This window comes from Aulonocara stuartgranti (assembly GCF_965226115.1).
Source record: "Aulonocara stuartgranti genome assembly, chromosome: 3".
Taxonomy (NCBI): domain Eukaryota; kingdom Metazoa; phylum Chordata; class Actinopteri; order Cichliformes; family Cichlidae; genus Aulonocara; species Aulonocara stuartgranti.
The window spans coordinates 44,818,648-44,838,375 of record NC_138941.1 but is presented as its reverse complement, the minus strand read 5'-3'; the positions used below and the strand labels follow the sequence as shown (position 1 = coordinate 44,838,375).

The window sequence follows — 19,728 nt, the reverse complement described above, 5'->3', positions numbered from 1 at the left end:
GCTCTACAAAAGAAAAAGATGCTTACCGCGAACCTGGCCAGGATGTATGCTCCTGCTCCCACACCCACTCCGATTACAGTACGGAAGCTGACAGAACGATAAAGGTTATTAACACCTACAGCATACACATGTGCACACAGTGTTAATTGTTGCTGAACACTCTGGTTATTTATATATCTACAGCATTGTGCAAAATTCTTGAACCACCCTTTTCTTTATATTTTGACAAGAAAATGGAAATAGTTGCAAAGATATGAGGCAAAACAGTTTCAACAAGGTCACCACAGCAGGTAGCGCTGTGTGTCTCAAGGCCACTTAGCTCTGTTACACAAATCCAAAAAAATTGCTTGCGGTCACATCACAATAAATACGGTTAACTCACTTGAAAAACTGCAGGACAGCTGGGATCATCTCTGATATGGTCTCCATGGAGGGATACTGGTAACTACAACAGCACACACAAATGAGCTTAATGCAATTAAGCGGCTTAATATGAAAACAAATATGTGAAGAATGTTATGTTACCCAGGAAATACTCATTCTTATCTAAGATCTCCTCAACCTATTCATGGTAGCTGGGCAGCGCTGATCCATTAGATAAATTTCATAAGTAAATACGACGGCTAACACCTCTATCCACAAGGATTTAAGACCACAAAGAGAATGAGCTTCAATTTCGAGAAGCAGCGGCAGAAGCGAAGGGTCAGAGCTGAGAATCTGTCACAATACATGAAACAAAATCCTGCTGAGCCACTAAAATAATCTCACAAGGAAAGGGAGTGATAGAGAAGTACTCGTGGGGGAAGGAATAAGAAGTACGGGGAGAGAAAAGAAGGGATTTTGTTTAAACCTCTGACAAGAGCGCATTAGAGAACAGAGATGGTGCAGGGGGAGATGTGAGAGAGGAGAATGGTAAGGATTTTTAGAAGAGATTAGGTTCAGGCCTGTACGGAAGATTGTTTCCATTTCTCAGAAGTTTACTTTAAAAAAAAAATTGCAAGGTTACTGCAGGACACCTTATCAAACACGATGACTGTCTCACCCTGCAGGGTAGGCGGCGGCCCCCTCCTCTTGTCCTGGGGCGTCGATGTGAATCAGGGTGAAATTCTTGACAATCTCCTGCATCTCTTCGAATTTGAACAGAGGCGAGAAGCAGCTCTTACCTGCCAGGTAACAAAAACAGAGTAAACAAAGATAATGAGGAAAAAACGCAATCGGTAACAAGCAAGAGACTGTTTGACTTGGAGAGAGAGCTACTCACTGTCCAGACCCACATCGTGGAAGGTGAGGATGGCGGGCCTACGGGTGGTTCGCGTGCCGTGGAGGGTCACGTGCAGGACGCCATGCGGAGTCTCAACACTGTGCTCCTAGAGAAAGCAACACGAACAAACACAGACTTAACAACGTCAACCTGATGGTAACATCTGGCATGGAAAACAAAAATAATAACCTTTTCGGTGCATGAACTTTCTTTTATTTTTGGCTGCTTGCCACAGCCAATCGTCTGCCTCCCTCTCGCCCTGTCCCTAGCATCCTCCCCTGTCTCACCAACCCTGCACCAACTCATCTTCAACAAGTTCTTTCTCTTTCTCTTCATATTCAACAACCTTTGTCAAAGACATCCACCACTGCTACACTGCACATGTCCAAACCATGTCTTGCCTCTTATTTTGTCTCCAAAAACTGAGTATTCCTCTCTAGCTCTTTGCAAATTCTGTATGAATGTGGACCTTGTATACACTCAAGTTAATAAATTGCAAGTTCTATATCCATTCCTCCACTTCAGGTCATCCAATTTTTCTAGACTGCGATACTTGAGACAGGCTGACAGATAAGAGTGTCACAGGGGGATGTTTCTATCCCCCTATTCTATCTATGGCTACGTCCACACTAATGCGTTTTCGTACAAAAACATCGTTTTCTCTCCGTTTTGGCCTCCCGTCCACACTGAGACGGCAGAATGTGATGATTTTGTGGATAATTAAAGTCAGTCATATATCCACAAACACAACAAGCTGAAAGTCAGTGATGTTGCTCGGTTTGCAGTCCTGAATATCACGGCACAAGCAGGATCCACTGCACTGTTAATGTTAGCTATGTTATATTGCTGCCTCTGTTCGGTGGTGTCGAGCCAAACGGACTTTAACGTGTGTTTGAACGAGCTGACGGTTCACTCGTTAAGCTGAAAGAAAGATGCTTTAATCGCAGGAGTCACACATGTGTCCACTGTACCATCTGGGAACTCTTCTTGTTTAGCACTCGTAATAACACAAACACTAAATCCTCCTGTTTGTAGCAGTGTATACACCTGAGACTGTCACCTGTCTGTCTGTCCTGCACTCTCTCTCTGTTTCTTTCTCTCTGATTGTGGAATAAAAGTATGAACATGTATTAATAAGTGACACTTGTGTTTGAATCCTGCAGCTTATCACACATTTGATTTCCATGTGTGACAACTGCAAGTGTCCAGAGTGAGGACAGACTGAGGGACCCACTGCTGCACATCATCTGTGAGGCTTTGCACCCCTGATGATCCACCAGGACAAACTCAGCAGTGTGTGAGGAAGAGGAGGAGGAAGAGCCAGCAGCAGCTGACAGATGGAGAGAATAGACAGACTGTTCCCTGTTTGTGAAGGACTGCTAGAAAAGTTTAAAATAACTAATTATCTGTCCTGAGTCAGTCTTATTAGGTAATGTTCAAATAATTGTATCATCCCAGTGTTTTCAGTGTGGGAGAAAGTACTCAGGGCCTTCAAGTTACACACTATGAAAGGCAGCAACAAGTTTAATGTTCAGAAACCTGAAGTATGTATCAGCAGCAGAATGGAGCTAAAAATAAATGTTTGTTCCAGTTCTATGAAGCTTTGAGTATTTTGGATCAGTAGCACTGCTGTGTTTGTTGCATCATATTGCTGTAATTGTTTATATGCTTTATATATTCTGAGCTAAGTTGATCTATAGTGTTACATCATATTCTATAAGGATGTTATGTGTTTGTATACTTTCTGCCCAGTTTGACCCATTTAGCAGAAGCCAGCCTGTTTAAAGCTCTGATATCTATTCTGTATGACTTAAAGCAGTTATGACATGGTCTGATTTTCTCACCCAATAAAGGAATATTTCATATATCAGTCTACTCTTCATTTTATCAGAAACAGTTATCACAGCTCGTACATTTTCTTTTTATAAATATATGTAAGCAATGAGCCAAATTTAGTAATGCCAACATATTAAATGAACAATATTTGTCTCTTATTTATAATACATCTATATATGCACTGTCACAGATACTTGTCTTTGAGTGAAGATTTAAGGTGATAGGACATATAAATAAATGCAACTTGAATCTTTACTGAGGCTCAGTATTTGACACAGAGTTCATGTTCACTGCTGTAATAACTAATAATGATTAATATAATATTGGCCATATTATATTTACATTACCACATGAACAACATTAGCTAATTGTTATTTACTAGCTAATCTTGAAATGACTGTTCAGTACAGAAATGAAGCCCAACTATCATGTTTTACAGTCCTGTGGTCTCAGCCTCAGATACTTTTTAAATCACACAAAGCTCACGTAGAAACAAATGAACAAAATATATTCTACTTCATTTCTGTCAAACAAAGCTGCATGAAACGTTTCCAGCTGTTAGTATCATGGTTGCTAGACAACCTGGGCAGCGCGACGGAGGCTAGACCGTCCCATTTCACAAGCCTCGCACTTCCGGCCTTAGCGGTCTTTGAGTACGCGGCCCTTGAGCACTGTTGAGGCTGCGTACTTTAAGGCTGCAGACCCTGAATTGGGATACAGCCAATATCTCTTGTGTTTCTTTTTGTATTCATAAGTTTGTGAGATCAGCCACACCTGTGGCTCCTCAGCTCCTCCCCCTGCAGGGTCTGTTTACTGCAGCTCACCACTCATTCCCCTCTCCTGTGTTTGGATCTGATTTCTCCTGTGCTTTCACTCAACAGCTTGTTTTCAGTCCATTCACATGGATGCCAGCTTTCAGTCTTTCTGCAGCCTCACTCTGGTTTACCAGCAGACTCCACAGCCTTGTGCTTCATTTCTATCGACCCATCTCGATTACTGGAGTATTCTTCTAAAATCATTGCCAACCTGAGCTTGTGTTGTCTTTTTTCTATTTCTGTCCAGAAAGTTGGTTTGACCCTAACATGCTAATGTTAAAACGACTGTTTTTCTTCAACCCTGCCTTTAAGTTTTAAAGAGCATCATAAAGACTGGAGCTTGAGTCCTTGACAGCCTTTGGTCTTTAATTAGCAAATTATATACAAAGTGGATACAGATGTGTTTTCACATTTTCAACCATCACTGTACTAAGGTTTAATGTAGCAGAAATAAATCCATAAAAAAAGAAAAGGGAACAAATAGCCCTGAGTTTTGGGACACTGTGATCTGTGATGATTCACAAGATGCAGCTCATAGATTTATTCATGACTTTCTGTCCATGGGAATTCAACGCAATTTCATTTCAACTACCATCCTCTGACAACCTAAGCATACTACCTGATTCAGCAGCTTGTAGAACCATCTTTAGCAGCAATAACTCAATCACTTTTTTTGTGTGCGACTTTATCAGTCTGTCGCATCATTGTGGACACATTTTAGCTCAATTTTCTTCACAGCATTGCTTCACTTTATTGAGGTCTGCAGGCATTCATTTATGCACAGCTCTCTGAAGGTCACAGCATTTCAATCAGTCTGGACTCTAACTGGGCCACTTGATTGTAGACTTGCTGGTGTGTTTGGCGTCCCTGTTAAGGCCAAGCTTTAGGTGTCAGACAGACAGCCTCACATGTGACTCTAGAATACTTTGGTCTACAGAGGGGTTCACGGTCAACTCCGTGACTGCAAGGTGCCCAACTGCTGTGGCTGCAAAACAAGCCCAAACCGTCACCCCTCCACCACCTGTCAGTTGGTATGAGCTGTTCGTGCTGTTATGCTTTGTTCGGTTTTCTCCAGCCGTGGTCTCTCCACTTTGGTGTCATCTGTCTAAGTCTTGCGGTTTGTTCAGATGCAACTTTGCAAACTTAAACCATGCTGGCATGTTCTTTGTAGAGACAAGGGGCTTTCTCCTGGCAGTCCGTCCAAGCTAGCCAAGCTTGTTCAGTCTTTTTCTAATTGTGCTGTCATGAACTTTAACATTTAATATCCTAACATTTAGAGTCTGAGATGTAGCTCTTGTATTTTTTAGGGTAGCTCTGAGTGTTGCACATACAGAAACTGGGGGGAATTTGCTCCAATGTCCACTCCTAGAAAGACAGTGGCATTGTGTGTTAACACACGTATGAATGCTCCAGAGCAGCAAATCCCCAAACCTTCTGCTCACGCTTGCTGATGATGAGTTAATCAAGTGCACCTCGTAATTCCTATGGAAGCAGTAAGAGTGCACTTAATTTTTTTACATAATTGCAGAGAGTGCAGTGAAAATGTTCTTGTTACATGACTGCAAAGTTAGTTCTCAACTGCTCAAAAAAATGGGCTGATTTTCAAACGTCAGTGGGACACAACAGGATGGGCACCATATTCATGGGAAAGGGGCACAATGAAGAAATAAAACACTCACAGAAACCTGTCTTGTTGCAAAAATCTGTAAAATACAGCTAAATCCATTATTAATAGTTTCCAAACCCTACTAACAACTCTTCTGTGCAGCGATTTTCATTCCGCTTCTATATTTTTCCTATCGACTACTGACTGGAAAAGAAGCCTCTGCAGAGTTACTAAATATACTTGAATAAAGTTGAATAAAATAACTGTGTATTTCATTTATAACTCAATAATAGTAATAATGCAATGCTTATTCAAACACATTAGCATGCATTTCACAGACAGTCTCACCTGTCCTTGGTCCAGGAGTATCCTAGCAGCCAGTTCAGCATCCTGTTAGAAAAAGAGCGACAGTCTCATTAGCAAAATGTGCACAAAGATTTCTTTTTACATTTGGAAGTAAGTGATGTCCTGCCTGTTTGGGTACTACGGGGACAAGATTTATTTAAAAGTAAATCAAGCTAAAAACTAAGAAGGACTCATTACCCACCAGCTGAACAAATCAGAATAAATTCTCACTTTGCTTCTTAAAAAAATCTTAATTAGGACTCCTTAAATTTATCTTTTTAGTGTGCATTACTGAAAATTGAGTCCAAAGGAGTGACATCTCAGCCTGCTGTTCTTTCATTTCTTTGTTCTTTCATGTCTAGAGAGGCTTTGCTTCCTAATTGACACCCACAAAGGCAGGATGGATAGCATTACGCGGCTGATACCCCAGCAGAGAGCCCCTTCAGAGGAGCAGGTGGTTGTGACATGCCTGGCATTAAACAGAGGAAGTGCTGACAGCGGGTTTCAAACGGGTGGCTCACTTGCAGCTTTGGATCCGTTTACCCCCACTAATGAATTACTAGCATCACAAGCTCTTAGAAAATTAACAGTGTGGGAAGTTGAAGTGGAGATGGGCGTGGGCACAGATGGAAGTCATCGCTGAGGAGAAAAGAGGAAGTCCTAGAGGGTTGGTGACTGAAGAGAGGCTGCTGGCTCGATTAATTCAATTCAGTTTTATTTAGATAGCATCAAATAACAACAACAGTCAACTCAAGGCACTCTATATTGTAAGGTAAAGACCTAAAATAATAAAGAGAAAAACCCAATGATCAGGACAATCCTCTCTGTAACACTTGGTGTCGGTGGGAAGGAAAAGCTCCCTTTTAACAGGAATAAAGGTCTGGCAGCACCAGGCTCAGGGAGCGGGGTTATTATACTTTACAAAATGAAACTAAATACTAATACTAGATTTGAAAAAAACACTTTATAGTTAACTGAAATAAATGACTTGAAATAAATAAAACAAACCGAAATAACTGAACTTTGATAATAAAATAAGTCAAATAGGTAGAAATGTCATTAGTTTTAGTACCTGTTAGTTTAGTAAAAACGAGAGACATGTTTATTGTGACTGGTGTCTAAAAGGATATTGTGAGTGATCTTACTTTCAAAACTGATTTTTCTTAAATCTTAAAACTAAACATTTTCATACATTTAAAACTAAACTGAAATTAGAAAATCCACTCTAGAAACTAACTGAAAGTAAACTGAATTAAAAACAAAGTTAAAATGATATAAAAATACAAATGAATTGGAAAATACGAAACTATAATAATTATATCCATCTGCCGCAACTGTTTGGGGGTGAGGGGAGGAAAACAGGACAAAGACATGATGTGGAAGAGAGCCGGAGAAAATTTTAATCTAATGATTACATGCAGAGAGGTGTATAAACACACAGAGAGTGAAGAATTGCATCATGGGAAGTCCCCAGCAGCATAAGTAAGGGAGGATTCAGGGTCACCTGATCCAGCCACAGCTATATGCTTTAGCAAAAAGGAGAGTTTTAAGCCTAATCTTAAAAGTAGAAACAGTGTCTGTCTCCTGAATCTAAATTGTGATCTGGTTCCACAGAAGAGAGACCTGAGATCTGAAGGCTCTCCCTCCCATTCTCCTTTTAAATTCTCTAGGAACAACAAGTAGGCCTGCAGTCTGAGAGCAAAGTGCTCTAATGGGGTGATACGGTACTATGAGGTCGTTAGGATGAGATGGGGCCTGATTATTGAAAACCTTGACTGTCGATCAATTACTGTGGAGGTTGTGACCTGGGTGGAGTAGATACCAGTGAGTGATACATAATGGTCAACAAATTGAACCATTATGTGACCTTTTCCACAAAAAAGTTGATCCACTGTTTTATTTTTTATTGTTTTATGTAAAGCACTTTGGTATGCCCAAGGCTTTTAAATGTGCTCTATAAATAAAGATTGTTGTTGTTGTTGTTGTTGTTGTAGGGTGAAAAACACATTATTACAGGCTGTTACAGGTTGCTGCTTTTTATTTCCAGTTTAGTTTATATGTTCCATATCTTTAGAGCTTCTGTCTGCATCACCCCTCTTTATTCTGTCATTTTTGCTCAGAGGTCTCTGAGTTACATGGACAATACATTTTTTTGCTGCTGAAATCCAAAAGGAAAGAGGAAACTCAAATTAGACCAATCACAAGCACAAATGAACACCATGATGCAGATCATCAAGCTGAGAAGCACTCCAGTTCTCATATGTCATATATTTAGAGTTATAAAGAATAAGCAATAAGCCCACAGGCAGACTACGGCAGTAAAAGCTACTTGTTATCAAGATGTTTTGAAGTTGTTGCCCTGTGAAAGTCAAATACTCTATGCACAAACAGACTGCTATATTAAAATGATCAAAGTCATGATGGTGTAGTTCTCTTTGCATTGGTTAAAGACCCATTCCGTCTGTCTGGCAGCCCAGCTTTAGTAAGTATGAAGGCTGTACTGCCAGACTTTATGATTATCATTAATTAATCTGGCTTCAGTCGCGGATGCTGTGGGTCTTGCCTAAGAGTTAAATCATCTCAGCGGGAAGAGAAAACATAAGTTGAGGGCGAGCACTTCATTTAACTTTGTGACTGGTAGGACGCTGTGGGTGCATGAAGAACCGACAGGGCCAAGTGTGTCCGGTAGTCCACAGCAGAACCACGTCAACAACAGCTACTGTTTCATAAGTGCGGTCACACTCTCTGGGCTGATTTTGTCCTCTTTTACAAATTTTGATTTAATTCTTTGACCTCATTTATTTTCCCACTGAGGTCAAAAACTTGTATGTAGAAGACACAGGAGCTTTTTGTACTATCCTCCTGTAAACCCTGACTTCTTGATTGTTTCTAACTGTTCCCCACGAGCTCCTTGTGTGTATATAAAGAGTTTAGCACTGTTGCCTCACAGCAGGAAGGTCCTGGGTCTGAATACTGTGTGAAGTCATGTCCTCTTTGTGCTTGCCTGGGTTCTCTCCCGGGTTAATCCAGCTTCCTTCCACACTCCCACGATTAATCGGTGAGACTGATTTGTCATCTTTTAGCCCTGTGACAGCCTGGCAACCTCTCCCTATGACGGCTGGTCATAGGTCACCATGTGTGGTGTATATAAAGTCCCGGATCTTGCTTGTCCATTACTGGTTTGTCTGTTCACTTCTAATTCTCTGTGAATTTCTTGTGTTTTTGGTCATGTTCCGATAAAACTGCTGTTTACCATTTTACCTGAAGCATATATCAAGATAGAAGAAGTATTAATTAATTATTAAAAACAATTAAAAATCAGGAAATTAGTTACTAAAAGAGATCAATGCTAGTCACAGCTTGGAAAATAGATTAAAAAAATCACTGGATCGAGTTAGAAACTGCAGAGTCCCTCACATTAATGGCTAGTTTAGAGTTAATTACCAGTTATCTTAACATGCACGTCTTTGGACCATGGGAGGAAGCCACACTGTGGAGTGCCCACATTGTCAACTAGAGAACGTGTAAACTCGACTGAGAAAGGCCAAAGCTGGGGTTCACACCAGGAGAACCACTGCAGAAAAATCTCTGTTGTTTTTGTTTCACTACTGTGTTTTGCTCTTTGTCCACAAGGGGGCTCTGCTCTGCAGCGCTGCATCTGCACGGCAACATCAGCCCAGCAGAGCAGAGGATCTGCTCCCGATCCTTCGGGGCTTTGACGTCAACCTGGCAGATATGAGCCAGTGCTGCAGCTGTGCGCACACACACATCTATATAAGTACACACTGACGCACAAAGTCATGCACAAATGTGCTTGGAACACATGTTGTCACATGTAGGCTTTGTTCAGACTCAAAAACACTTTCATTCATGCACACATGCACAGCAAGGACACATAGTGACACACTTGCACATACACCAGCCCTCTTTTTCTTTCTCTTGGTTTGCTTGTGCTTTCATGTCATGCTCACTGTGTGTGTGTGTGTGTGTGTGTGTGTGTGTGTGTGTGTGTGTGTGTGCGGATGTTCTTTATTGATCAGATTACATTAAATCATAGTATATTGGAGATTTAGTCTTGTATAACATGCATGTATCTGTAAGAGCTCCATCTCAGACCTTGGTGGTGTCAGCCTGACCCGTGAGTAAAGGCTTATCCTCCGTGATGGCGATCTCCTGCATTTCTGTTGTCATGGTGTTGCCTCCTGCACGGAGAAAAAAAGGCACAATGAGTACTTCTTATTTTTAAAGTCAATCCTCCAGAAATACTGGATACTGTTATAGGGGCATGGAGCACACATAAAAGGGCCGATGCAGGCATTTATGCACACGCACAACAAGTGATTAAATACTGTATGTCGCTGTTGCCCTCTGCGACTCTGTTTGCGCTGTGGGACTGAAAGTTAATTAGTAATTAGTCCCAGTAGAGCAGAAATGGATTGTGGGACAGAGGGAGAAGGAGCTAAAAGACAAAAGGACAGATGGATAAGTCGAGGTACACTTAAAAAAAACACAAGTGTTCAGGATATTTTGTAAATATTCTTTATTCATTTGTTTATTAGTACAGAAAACAACAAAAACAATAAGATATATCAGCCAAGTTTTGGTTTTTTTACCAGTGTTAATGCGTACCACTGATGATATATATTATATCCATTATATCAAAATTATATTATTATATTAAAACACTTTGTTGTGTTGATATTTGTATAAAGTAACAATAAAATGAGAAAGTGCATCAACATTTCTTCCTAAGCACTTTACATAAGTTAATGCACCATTGTGCGATTGTGAGAAACGACAGCCAACAAACCAGCGGCTGATAACAATGTTTTCAAAGGGGAAAATGAAACTTGGTCAAGCGTGTCGCTTAATTTCAGGCACCTTCACACCTTTACAGCGACAGTGTTTGTTACTGCACGTTACTGTCGCTCCACCGCAGCAACTAGGAGCTAAAAGCTGCTCCCGCGGGCATCGCAAAGGTGGAAGGAGAAGCTAAGCTTATTTAATTTCCCCGCATTGATCTTTGCACTGGTCTGGGAATTCAATCAGAGGCCCTCCCAGTCACGACTCCAGACATCCCACTGCCACAGGATTTTTAAGGTGCTACTTTCATGGTTAAAGAAATGGCAAAATAACGGTTCACCTGCACGATTCATTCATTCAGATGTTAGTATGTCACCTGAGATTGATCTGGAGCAACTGAAGGGCTTTTGCATTTATTCTCATACACTTTAGTTATCTGCAAGACCTGTTAATAGACTGCATTTTGCAGCAGCACATACATAGGGACCTTTGACATGCAAATAACATCAAACGACGCTCAGATCGGTGCAGTGGGAGAAATTCCACACATTGACTTGCCGCTTGCAGCCATGTTCTATTTTACTTCCTTACATTATTGTGAGAATCTGACTTTTTAATCACAGCTTGCCCTGATTTATGGCACAAAACCAGCAGCAGCTGGAATACACACTGAAGGTCTGCAGCCTTGAACTGTTTGGGGTTTTCTTCCTCACTGGGACAAAGTAAACTGACAAACTGTCGCTCAGAAACCAAGTTAAGACATTTGATGTTGGATCATGTGGAGATGACAGCTGCACATACACACAGCGGGACATTTTTCAGAGTGGACAGCAGGTCTGTCAGCAAGAACTGCTTTGTATTACTACCATCCATGCTGTCATCTTACACTATTTTCTGTTATTTTGGAAAATTACCCACACTGAGAATCTCAAGTGCCACAGAGCAGCGATTTTTTTGTGGTTTGGCTTGCAGCATTTACCGAGGCTGAAAGGAAGTGAGCGTGCTCAGGTTGTTATTGTGCCTATCTGAAAGCATTGTGCTCAATCTGACATTTAAACGTGGAATAGGGGACCTTGTGACATCACTTTTTGTGCGAGCGAGCGTGCCCGTGCGCAATTCATGCTCCCATAAACCGATGACTGTATTCTGTCTGCAGATTATTAAAGGAAGCGGGTGGGTGGGGGTGGGGGAGATTGCAAGTTCATGTGTGTGTCCTTGTGTGCGTGTTCGCTCGCATGTGTGCACTCATCAGAAAATGAACTGCTGGCCCCGAGGGAGCTGTGTGTCTCTCTCTGTGTCGCGCACGGAAATGATTAGTCACCAAAGAGCCCCAACACACACACACACACACACACAAACCTTCAGTTCCTCCATTGTTGACCATCCATCTCTCCTCCACTCCCTTTACATTCATCTGTGTATCAGTTTATTGCATTTATCAGCATCTTATTTTTTATCACCCCTGCCACTGTGCCTGTGTCTCTCTCTGCCTTTCCTTCACTCAGTATCAGTTTCGCAATGACAGCCACTCAGTGGAGGCATCCACTCATTTATTTTATGATTTTATTGCATCACTTCAGCCTCTGGAAGCACTCAGATTTGTCCTCCTCAGCATTTGTGTTTCGGAGAAAGCAGCATCTGTTTACCAGCCTCCTGGATGCTGGACTGGGATATAATACACTGAACAAAAATATAAACGCAACACTTTTGTTTTTGCTCCCATTCCCCATGGGATGGACGTAGAGACCTAAAATTCATTCCAGATACACAATATAACCATCCCTCCCAAACAGTGGTCACAAATCAGTCCAAATGTGTGGTAGTGGGCACATCTGCTATACTGAGATAATCCATCCCACCTCACAGGTGTGCCACATCAGGATGCTGATCTGACATCATGAGTAGTGCACAGGTGTACCTCAGACTGCCCACAACAAAAGGCCACCCTGGAATGTGCAGTTTTTTGCGCTATTGGGGGTCTGGGGACCCAGAACCGGTCAGTATCTGGTGTGACCACCATTTGCCTCATGCAGTGCAACACATCGTCGCATGGAGTCTATCAGATTGTCAATTGTGGCCTGTGGAATGTTGGTCCACTCCACTTCAATGGCTGTGTGAGGTTGTTGGATATTCGTGGGAACTGGTACACGCTGTCGTATACGCCGGTCAAGCACATCCCGAACATGCTCAATGGGTGACATGTCCGGTGAGTATGCTGGCCATGCAAGAACTGGGACATTCTCAGCTGCCATCTGCCCTGAACAATGTGAACCATGATTCATCCGTGAAGCGCACACCTCTCCAACGTGCCAGACGCCATCGAATGTGAGCATTTGCCCACACAAGTCTGTTACGGCGACGAGCTGGAGTCAGGTCAAGACCCCGATGAGGACGACGGGCATGCAGTTGAGCGTCCCTCAGACGGTTTCTGACAGTTTGTGCAGAAATTGTTTGGTTGTGCAAACCAATTGTTCCAGCAGCTGTCTGGGTGGCTGGTCTCAGACGATCTTGGAGGTGAACCTGCTGGATGTGGAGGTCCTGGGCTGGTGTGGTTACACGAGGTCTGCGGTTGTGAGGCCGGTTGGATGTGCTGCCATATTCTCTGAAACGCCTGTGGAGACGGCTTATGGTTGAGAAATGAACATTCAATGCACGGGCGACAGATCTGGTTGACATTCCTGCTGTCAGCATGCCAATTGCACGCTCCCTCATTGCTTGTGGCATCTGTGGCATTTTGCTGTGAGACAAAACTGCACATTCCAGGGTGGCCTTTTGTTGTGGGCAGTCTGAGGTACACCTGTGCACTACTCATGATGTCAGATCAGCATCCTGATGTGGCACACCTGTGAGGTGGGATGGATTATCTCAATATAGCAGATGTGCCCACTACCACACATTTGGACTGATTTGTGACCACTGTTTGGGAGGGATGGTTATATTGTGCATCTGGAATGAATTTTAGGTCTCTACGTCCATCCCATGGGGAATGGGAGCAAAAACAAAAGTGTTGCGTTTATATTTTTGTTCAGTGTAGTTTTGGCTGAAGAGGAAAAGGAAAAAAAAATGAACAAAAAATGTTAATCATCTAATGGCGAGAAAATCCTGTAGACAGATTAGAGTCAACTGATCTGTGAGCCAACAGATGTCAGTCTACAAAATTGTATACAAATCCATTTTGGTGCCGTAACTACCTACAGTGTTGTTGTCATTATCAATTATTCACTGAACGGAGGCTGTCTGTGGTTTGGGCAGGCACACATGTCTGCTTCGCCTCGTTGCTCCATATACCGTCCTGCCATGTGTGTCCTCGTGCTATATGTGACACTATACAGGCAGCTTGTATTTGGCACTCAATCAGTCTGTAGATAAAAAAACCAAGCCATTCTTCGCTGCTCCTGAAATGCAATTCTGTAAAATCATGCAATGCACAATGTCTTACATACTTCCTATGCTTAGCAGACAACTGCATAAACTGCTCATAAAAGCTGGAGTCTTTTAATATTTGTTCATTTTGGCACCAAACTAGCCCACAATTACCTAAATAAATAAATTTGTTTTTTCTCAACTAATTCATTAAATCATCATTTATTGACTGAAAAATTATTAACAACTAAGACAGATGCCCAGAATTTTATGGCTCCAGCTTCCTAATTATCTGCTGCTTTCCTTTTATTAAATTTTGTCTGACAAGATAAGTGTCAGTTAATGAAGAACACAAATGGCTGATTAATCAATAAGAACATAATTTATCACAGAAGAATCGATCAATTTACAATTAAGGCAGTACTGAAGCAAACATACAATTCAGCAGGCAGATTATTAAGACAGAGCAATTAAAACATTTAAAGACAAGAACACCAACAGACTGCAGTGAGTGGCTTAATCAGCCACATATGTTCAGTGAATTACACTTTGAGACAAAGAAAGTGGGTTAGTTTTAATTAGAGCTCAACTGATACTGGGATAATTTCCCGGTAAGTACTGGAGTTTGATCAATACAGAATTTTAAGACCAATATCGGTGCCGATAATTGTTCATTTGAAAATCTGAAAGGTCTTTATTTTGAATTTATCAGCTGTTAAAAATACAGATTCCAATTGATCGGGAAATAATAACACTGGCATTAATCAGTAAGGTCGATTATTCTTGTTATCAATATATAGGAAAATATCTTTAATATACACATTCAGCATGTGAGGAGTAATTTTAGAAAGAAAATAACATTAAGTTTCTAGCAACGTATTTAAAAACAAGAAAACAGTGAGACACTGCTGGCTCTGCTCGACCAGAAGTTCAGGATGCTGCAGATAGTTCCAAAAGTATTGTAAAAAATACAGACAATAAGGGAGAAAAAGACAACCAACACACAGGTGATGTTCACATTTTTAAAAAGAATGTATTTTTGCGTGAATCGTGAAAATGATTAGGTCTTCATAGATCGATGTGAACACACTTTAGTCAACTTTAATGCAGGTCCAGGAATTTTTATGAACATCAGAAGAATGCTAATTTTGCTGCTATCTTACAAAAGCAAAAAATAATAGAGAAGTAGTAAAGACTAAGCTCCCCAACCCACCCCCATCTCTTAGATGTCCAGCGGGTATATCAAGCCTGTTTCTGGACTGTGGCTTTGCCAAAGACTTTGACTGCTTCACTGGGGATTTAATGCCTTTAGCATCTGGCACAATAACACATGCACTGATGCAAATACAGGATGTGAGCACTTGGACTAGATGCTACTTCATCTGGGGTATTTTCACTTCACTGCTATCAAATCCACACTGACTGAAATGACAGAGGAAATGGTGTTTGTGAGTCTTAAGCGTACTATGGTATTTATAAAAGAGGCACCATGAGGCTATTTTGAGAGGCTTATAAACAGAACTGGAATATTCTATGTAGAAACAACCTGATCCCAAATGCAACTACAGGATAGGACTCAAGTTAGTGAAGTGTGTTACCTAAAAAAGGGCAGAGTTAGGAATTTAAAATGACAATATAAACACATACACACAAGCCCAAAGTCTCTGTTTTGTAATTTTGTACATTATGACCTTAGCCTTAATCCTGTCCTGCTTGATATGTAGATTACTGTGCCACAGCTTGTCCCATGTTATTATCATTGGTCTGACATGTCCGGATATGCCTGCAAAGTATATTTGTTTTTGTGAGTCTTTAATTGTGTTAATAGGTCTCTTGTATTTTTAAGGGAAAGTATTGAGTTTCTCCATAAAAGAGATGACTAGCAGCTATGCAGAGTAGTTATTTTCCATGACACAAAGACAGATACCATATTTAGCACAAAGATGACTTCTGTATGCAACGATTGCTTTACTTTTATTGCCCTCCTGGATCAATAATCATTTAGTGAATCAAGCTGCTTTAGCTGTTTTGTTAAACCAATAATCCATAACTGAAAAATAGGAATGACGTTAAAGCCTTGATGTACGTCAAGAATGTAAAACTTATAATATCGACAGTAGAGTCGGGTTTGTTAACCACCACGTTCATATGATTTTCACTGGCCCAAAAAGCTTTTCATGAAATGCACAATTGTTGGAAAAAGTGTGTCTGCATGACAGCAAATACATTTCTCAGTGCATCAAAAAAAATAAAATTCTGATTATAATCATAGCTTTTTATTTTGCCTGAAATGAACCTGGCCCAGTTCTCAAAAACTGTATAAGACCAAGTCATTTTTCCCACTGATAGTTCTGCTGACTGATTGATTAGAGCCCTATATTATACTATAGGGCATTATCGGATTAGACCGATACAACACTTGGTACTTTTAAATTCCATATTCCGATATAGATACTGATATATTTTTTTCCAGACTTGGCTGAAGGGTGTTTCCGAAATTTCTTTTTTACCTTTTATATTTGCCTTTGTTATAAATCTTGATATTGATCGATCAGAAAATGGCTAATATCAACTGATACTGGCATGATAAATCAGACGAGCTCTAACACAGAGTTCCCAGCACTAAAACACTCGATTAATGATCTGCACACACACAGAAAATGACCCCATGTAATTCTGTGATTTACAGCAGCGTCATGCAAAGACATGGCAAAGAATATTGCTGTCTATTAATACAAGTCTGAAATGTTGATTAGCTAAAAAATGTGTCTCAGATTTCTTTATATGTGGAAGCCTTTGGCTCTTTTTTCTTTTGCTCTCCACTGCTCACTGCATTGGGCTGATAATTAATTCTCTGTTGGCTTGTCATTTCTGGAAATGTCTTTTATATTTCATGCAGTCGTTTTTCCATTGTTGATGCAAATATGTAGATTAGTACAGCTGTAAAAGAGTCATCAAGCTCAATGTCAAACGTTAATCAGTTGAATAATGAATCAAATAAGCACAGAACACATTTAGGACATCAGTGTGGTGACAGGTCTTCCATGCTTGCTATGACAAAAGAGTAAATTCAAAAGCTGGTAAGTACTGTTTTTTGTTTTGCTTTGGGTTTTTTATTTTTTTTTATTTTTGGGGAAGATTCCCAAACCAATGGCTGTTCACTTAGTTGGAGGTCTTTGTAATCAAAGACTGAGTTTTTTTCTTCTTCACTGGAGCAAAATCTCATCTTAACACTTTGGAGTGCAAGCTGTCATTTTATAAATATGCAAAGGCCTGACTGTTCACGCAGCAACAACAGCTACCACAGCATATAACAGAGACACTCTGATTACAACACACTTAGAGAGCCCTTCATTCTCCATTAAGCACGCCGCTGCTCTGCTCTATATCAGCAAGTAGTTGTCTGCTACTATATTTGTCCAAAATGATCAAAAACCTGGTATTTGGAGCCTTTAATTACGCACTGTGGGAGCAATTAAAGATAATATATTTATCACTGTAGGCATAAAGACCGCTGTGGCTGAATACTGCTGAAACATCACATAGTGCTCAGCAGCCAGTAGTAAACGAATCTAAATGATCTTCAGGAATACAAGCTGCCAAAAACAGCAGTCACATGACGACCTTGTGCATCAGTAAAAATGGACATTACGTCTCATGTAACTCACTTTTACATTTAATCTGATCTCACTTACACGCACACACTTTTTATATACAGCTTCCCGACGCTCTACTATCATCCATCTTTCTTTATCTGTGCCTCTCCGAGTCAGTGTGTTCATTGTGTTTTAGAGCGTGTGATAACTGCTAAACTGCACAGGAGGCAGCATCTGTCACCATAGAAAGAGAAAGATGGAGAGAAACAGACAGATTTGCATGAAGAGTAAGAAGTGAGGGAAGGTGGTAAGCTTGCCTTTCATTTGCCTCTACTCTGCTTCCACCCAGCAGCTATCAGAGAACAGCTGTTTGGTTGTTGCTCCGAACAGGTTCATTGTCTAATCAGGTTGTGTCACATAATTGCTTCAACTAAATGAATCCAACCTTGTTTTATACACATTCCTAATCATGCAGCGCGATGGCAGCTCACTTGTTTACCGTTAGCGGGCCCACTCAGTCCAGTGTGTCACGTTGGGTTTCTGTCAATCCTTGCTGTCATTCCTGCTCCCTTCCCCCCTTCTTTTCCTCATCCTGCTCTGTCACACCGACTCCATCTCTTCGTCCTTCAGCACAATGCAATGTCACCACGCGGTGACTTCAGATTGAGGCTGCCAGCAAAGGTTTATTGCAGCTACATAATACCGGTGAGGTTTTACTGAAAAGCCTTTGTGACCACTTTGGAAGAAGGTTACATAAACGACCAAAAAAAGAGACCTGAAGTAAAAAATTTGAGTTTCTGAATTTTGCAAGCAGAGATCAGAGATCAGTGGGTTTGTAATGGATCAGTACTGGTTTCTAAATTGGAGAGAGGTACAACAGCAAATGTCTACAGCCTTCTGTAAAACACGGTGGAGGCTTTGTCATTGCTCCGGGCTGCATTTCAGTCAATGGTGTTGAGATCTCGTCAAACTGGATGGAATTATGAACACAGAAAAGTACCATCAGATTTTAATGGAATACCATTTGCAAAGCATCTGATTGGCTTCAACATGACAATGATCCCAAACACCTTGCCACAGTACTAGAAAGCATACCTGGTTAGAAACACATCCAATGGAACACAATCAGTCATGGATTGGCCTTCCCAGAGCTCGGACCTCAACATCACTAAAGCAAAGTGGGATCATCTAAAGGGAGCCAGCAGCCAAATAAGAGCTTTAAATGGACTTGAATGTGGGCTAAAGGAATAACAATAACCTTCTTCCCCGGAGATAATGGTGATAAATATCCTGGCATGGTAAAAGTTTTCTGGAACAAACATTATCAGAGAAAATGCTGGCAAACTTACATTTTTTAAGTTTGGCATGCACCAACTCTAATATCTACAGCCCGTCCTCATCTTTTTCCACCTACTCAACTTTTGCATTAGTACCAAACAAACTGCCAGCACTTGAACAAAAAACAACATAATCATGCAAAGTACAAACCAGAGTACTTCAAGCGTCCTCTAGCTGTATGCACCTGATGCTGACATTGTTAGGCACTATGAAACTTCATCATATTCCTACTCCAGTGCAGCTGCATGTGCTACTAGCTTGTATGCACACTTTAGTGTCTACAAAGGCTGGCCTGCAAAAAACTTGTGAAACACCTCCACAATACATAAAACCTCCCAAGCCTGCTGATAGCGAGGCAAATAAAAACACCCCTTCTGACAATGATGTTCAAGAAATACTGCTAAGTTTACAGTACACTGTCTATATATCCACTGAACTGTTTTCTGTCAGCATCATTTTCAATCCCTACTGCTTTTCTTATTTCCTTTAGAAGACTACAAGGTGTAGTCTGGGTTATACTGACACCTTTACACACAGCTAGTTAGAAGTAAATCACGTCTTCTCAATGTTTTGACTTAAAGAAAACATTAAAATATCATGTGAAAAAGGTCAGCCAACAGCGATGCATATTTATAAATGGAGTTTGCGGCACTGCAAGAGTAAAAAGCTTTTGCCAACAGACTCAGCTGCCAGCAAAGTTAGAGACACAGAAGCTTGTACTCATGCCATCAGAACAAGCAATTTGGTGGATTTTTCTTATATCAT

The 19,728-nt window shown here is 40.9% G+C and overlaps 1 protein-coding gene across 1 annotated transcript in view; it reads right to left on the bottom strand.

Moving 5' to 3' along the window:
- Positions 1-19,728, bottom strand: part of ndrg2 (NDRG family member 2) — a 54,362-nt gene that overhangs the window by 12,407 nt on the left and 22,227 nt on the right. Inside the window, exons 2-7 of the mRNA XM_082528047.1 lie at positions 9,980-10,065; positions 5,867-5,908; positions 1,262-1,367; positions 1,043-1,163; positions 383-445; positions 27-87 (exon numbers count right to left, since the gene is read on the bottom strand). Coding sequence (XP_082384173.1) covers positions 27-87; positions 383-445; positions 1,043-1,163; positions 1,262-1,367; positions 5,867-5,908; positions 9,980-10,054 — 468 coding nt within the window. The 5' untranslated portion in view covers positions 10,055-10,065. The remainder of the gene's footprint in view (positions 1-26; positions 88-382; positions 446-1,042; positions 1,164-1,261; positions 1,368-5,866; positions 5,909-9,979; positions 10,066-19,728) is intronic.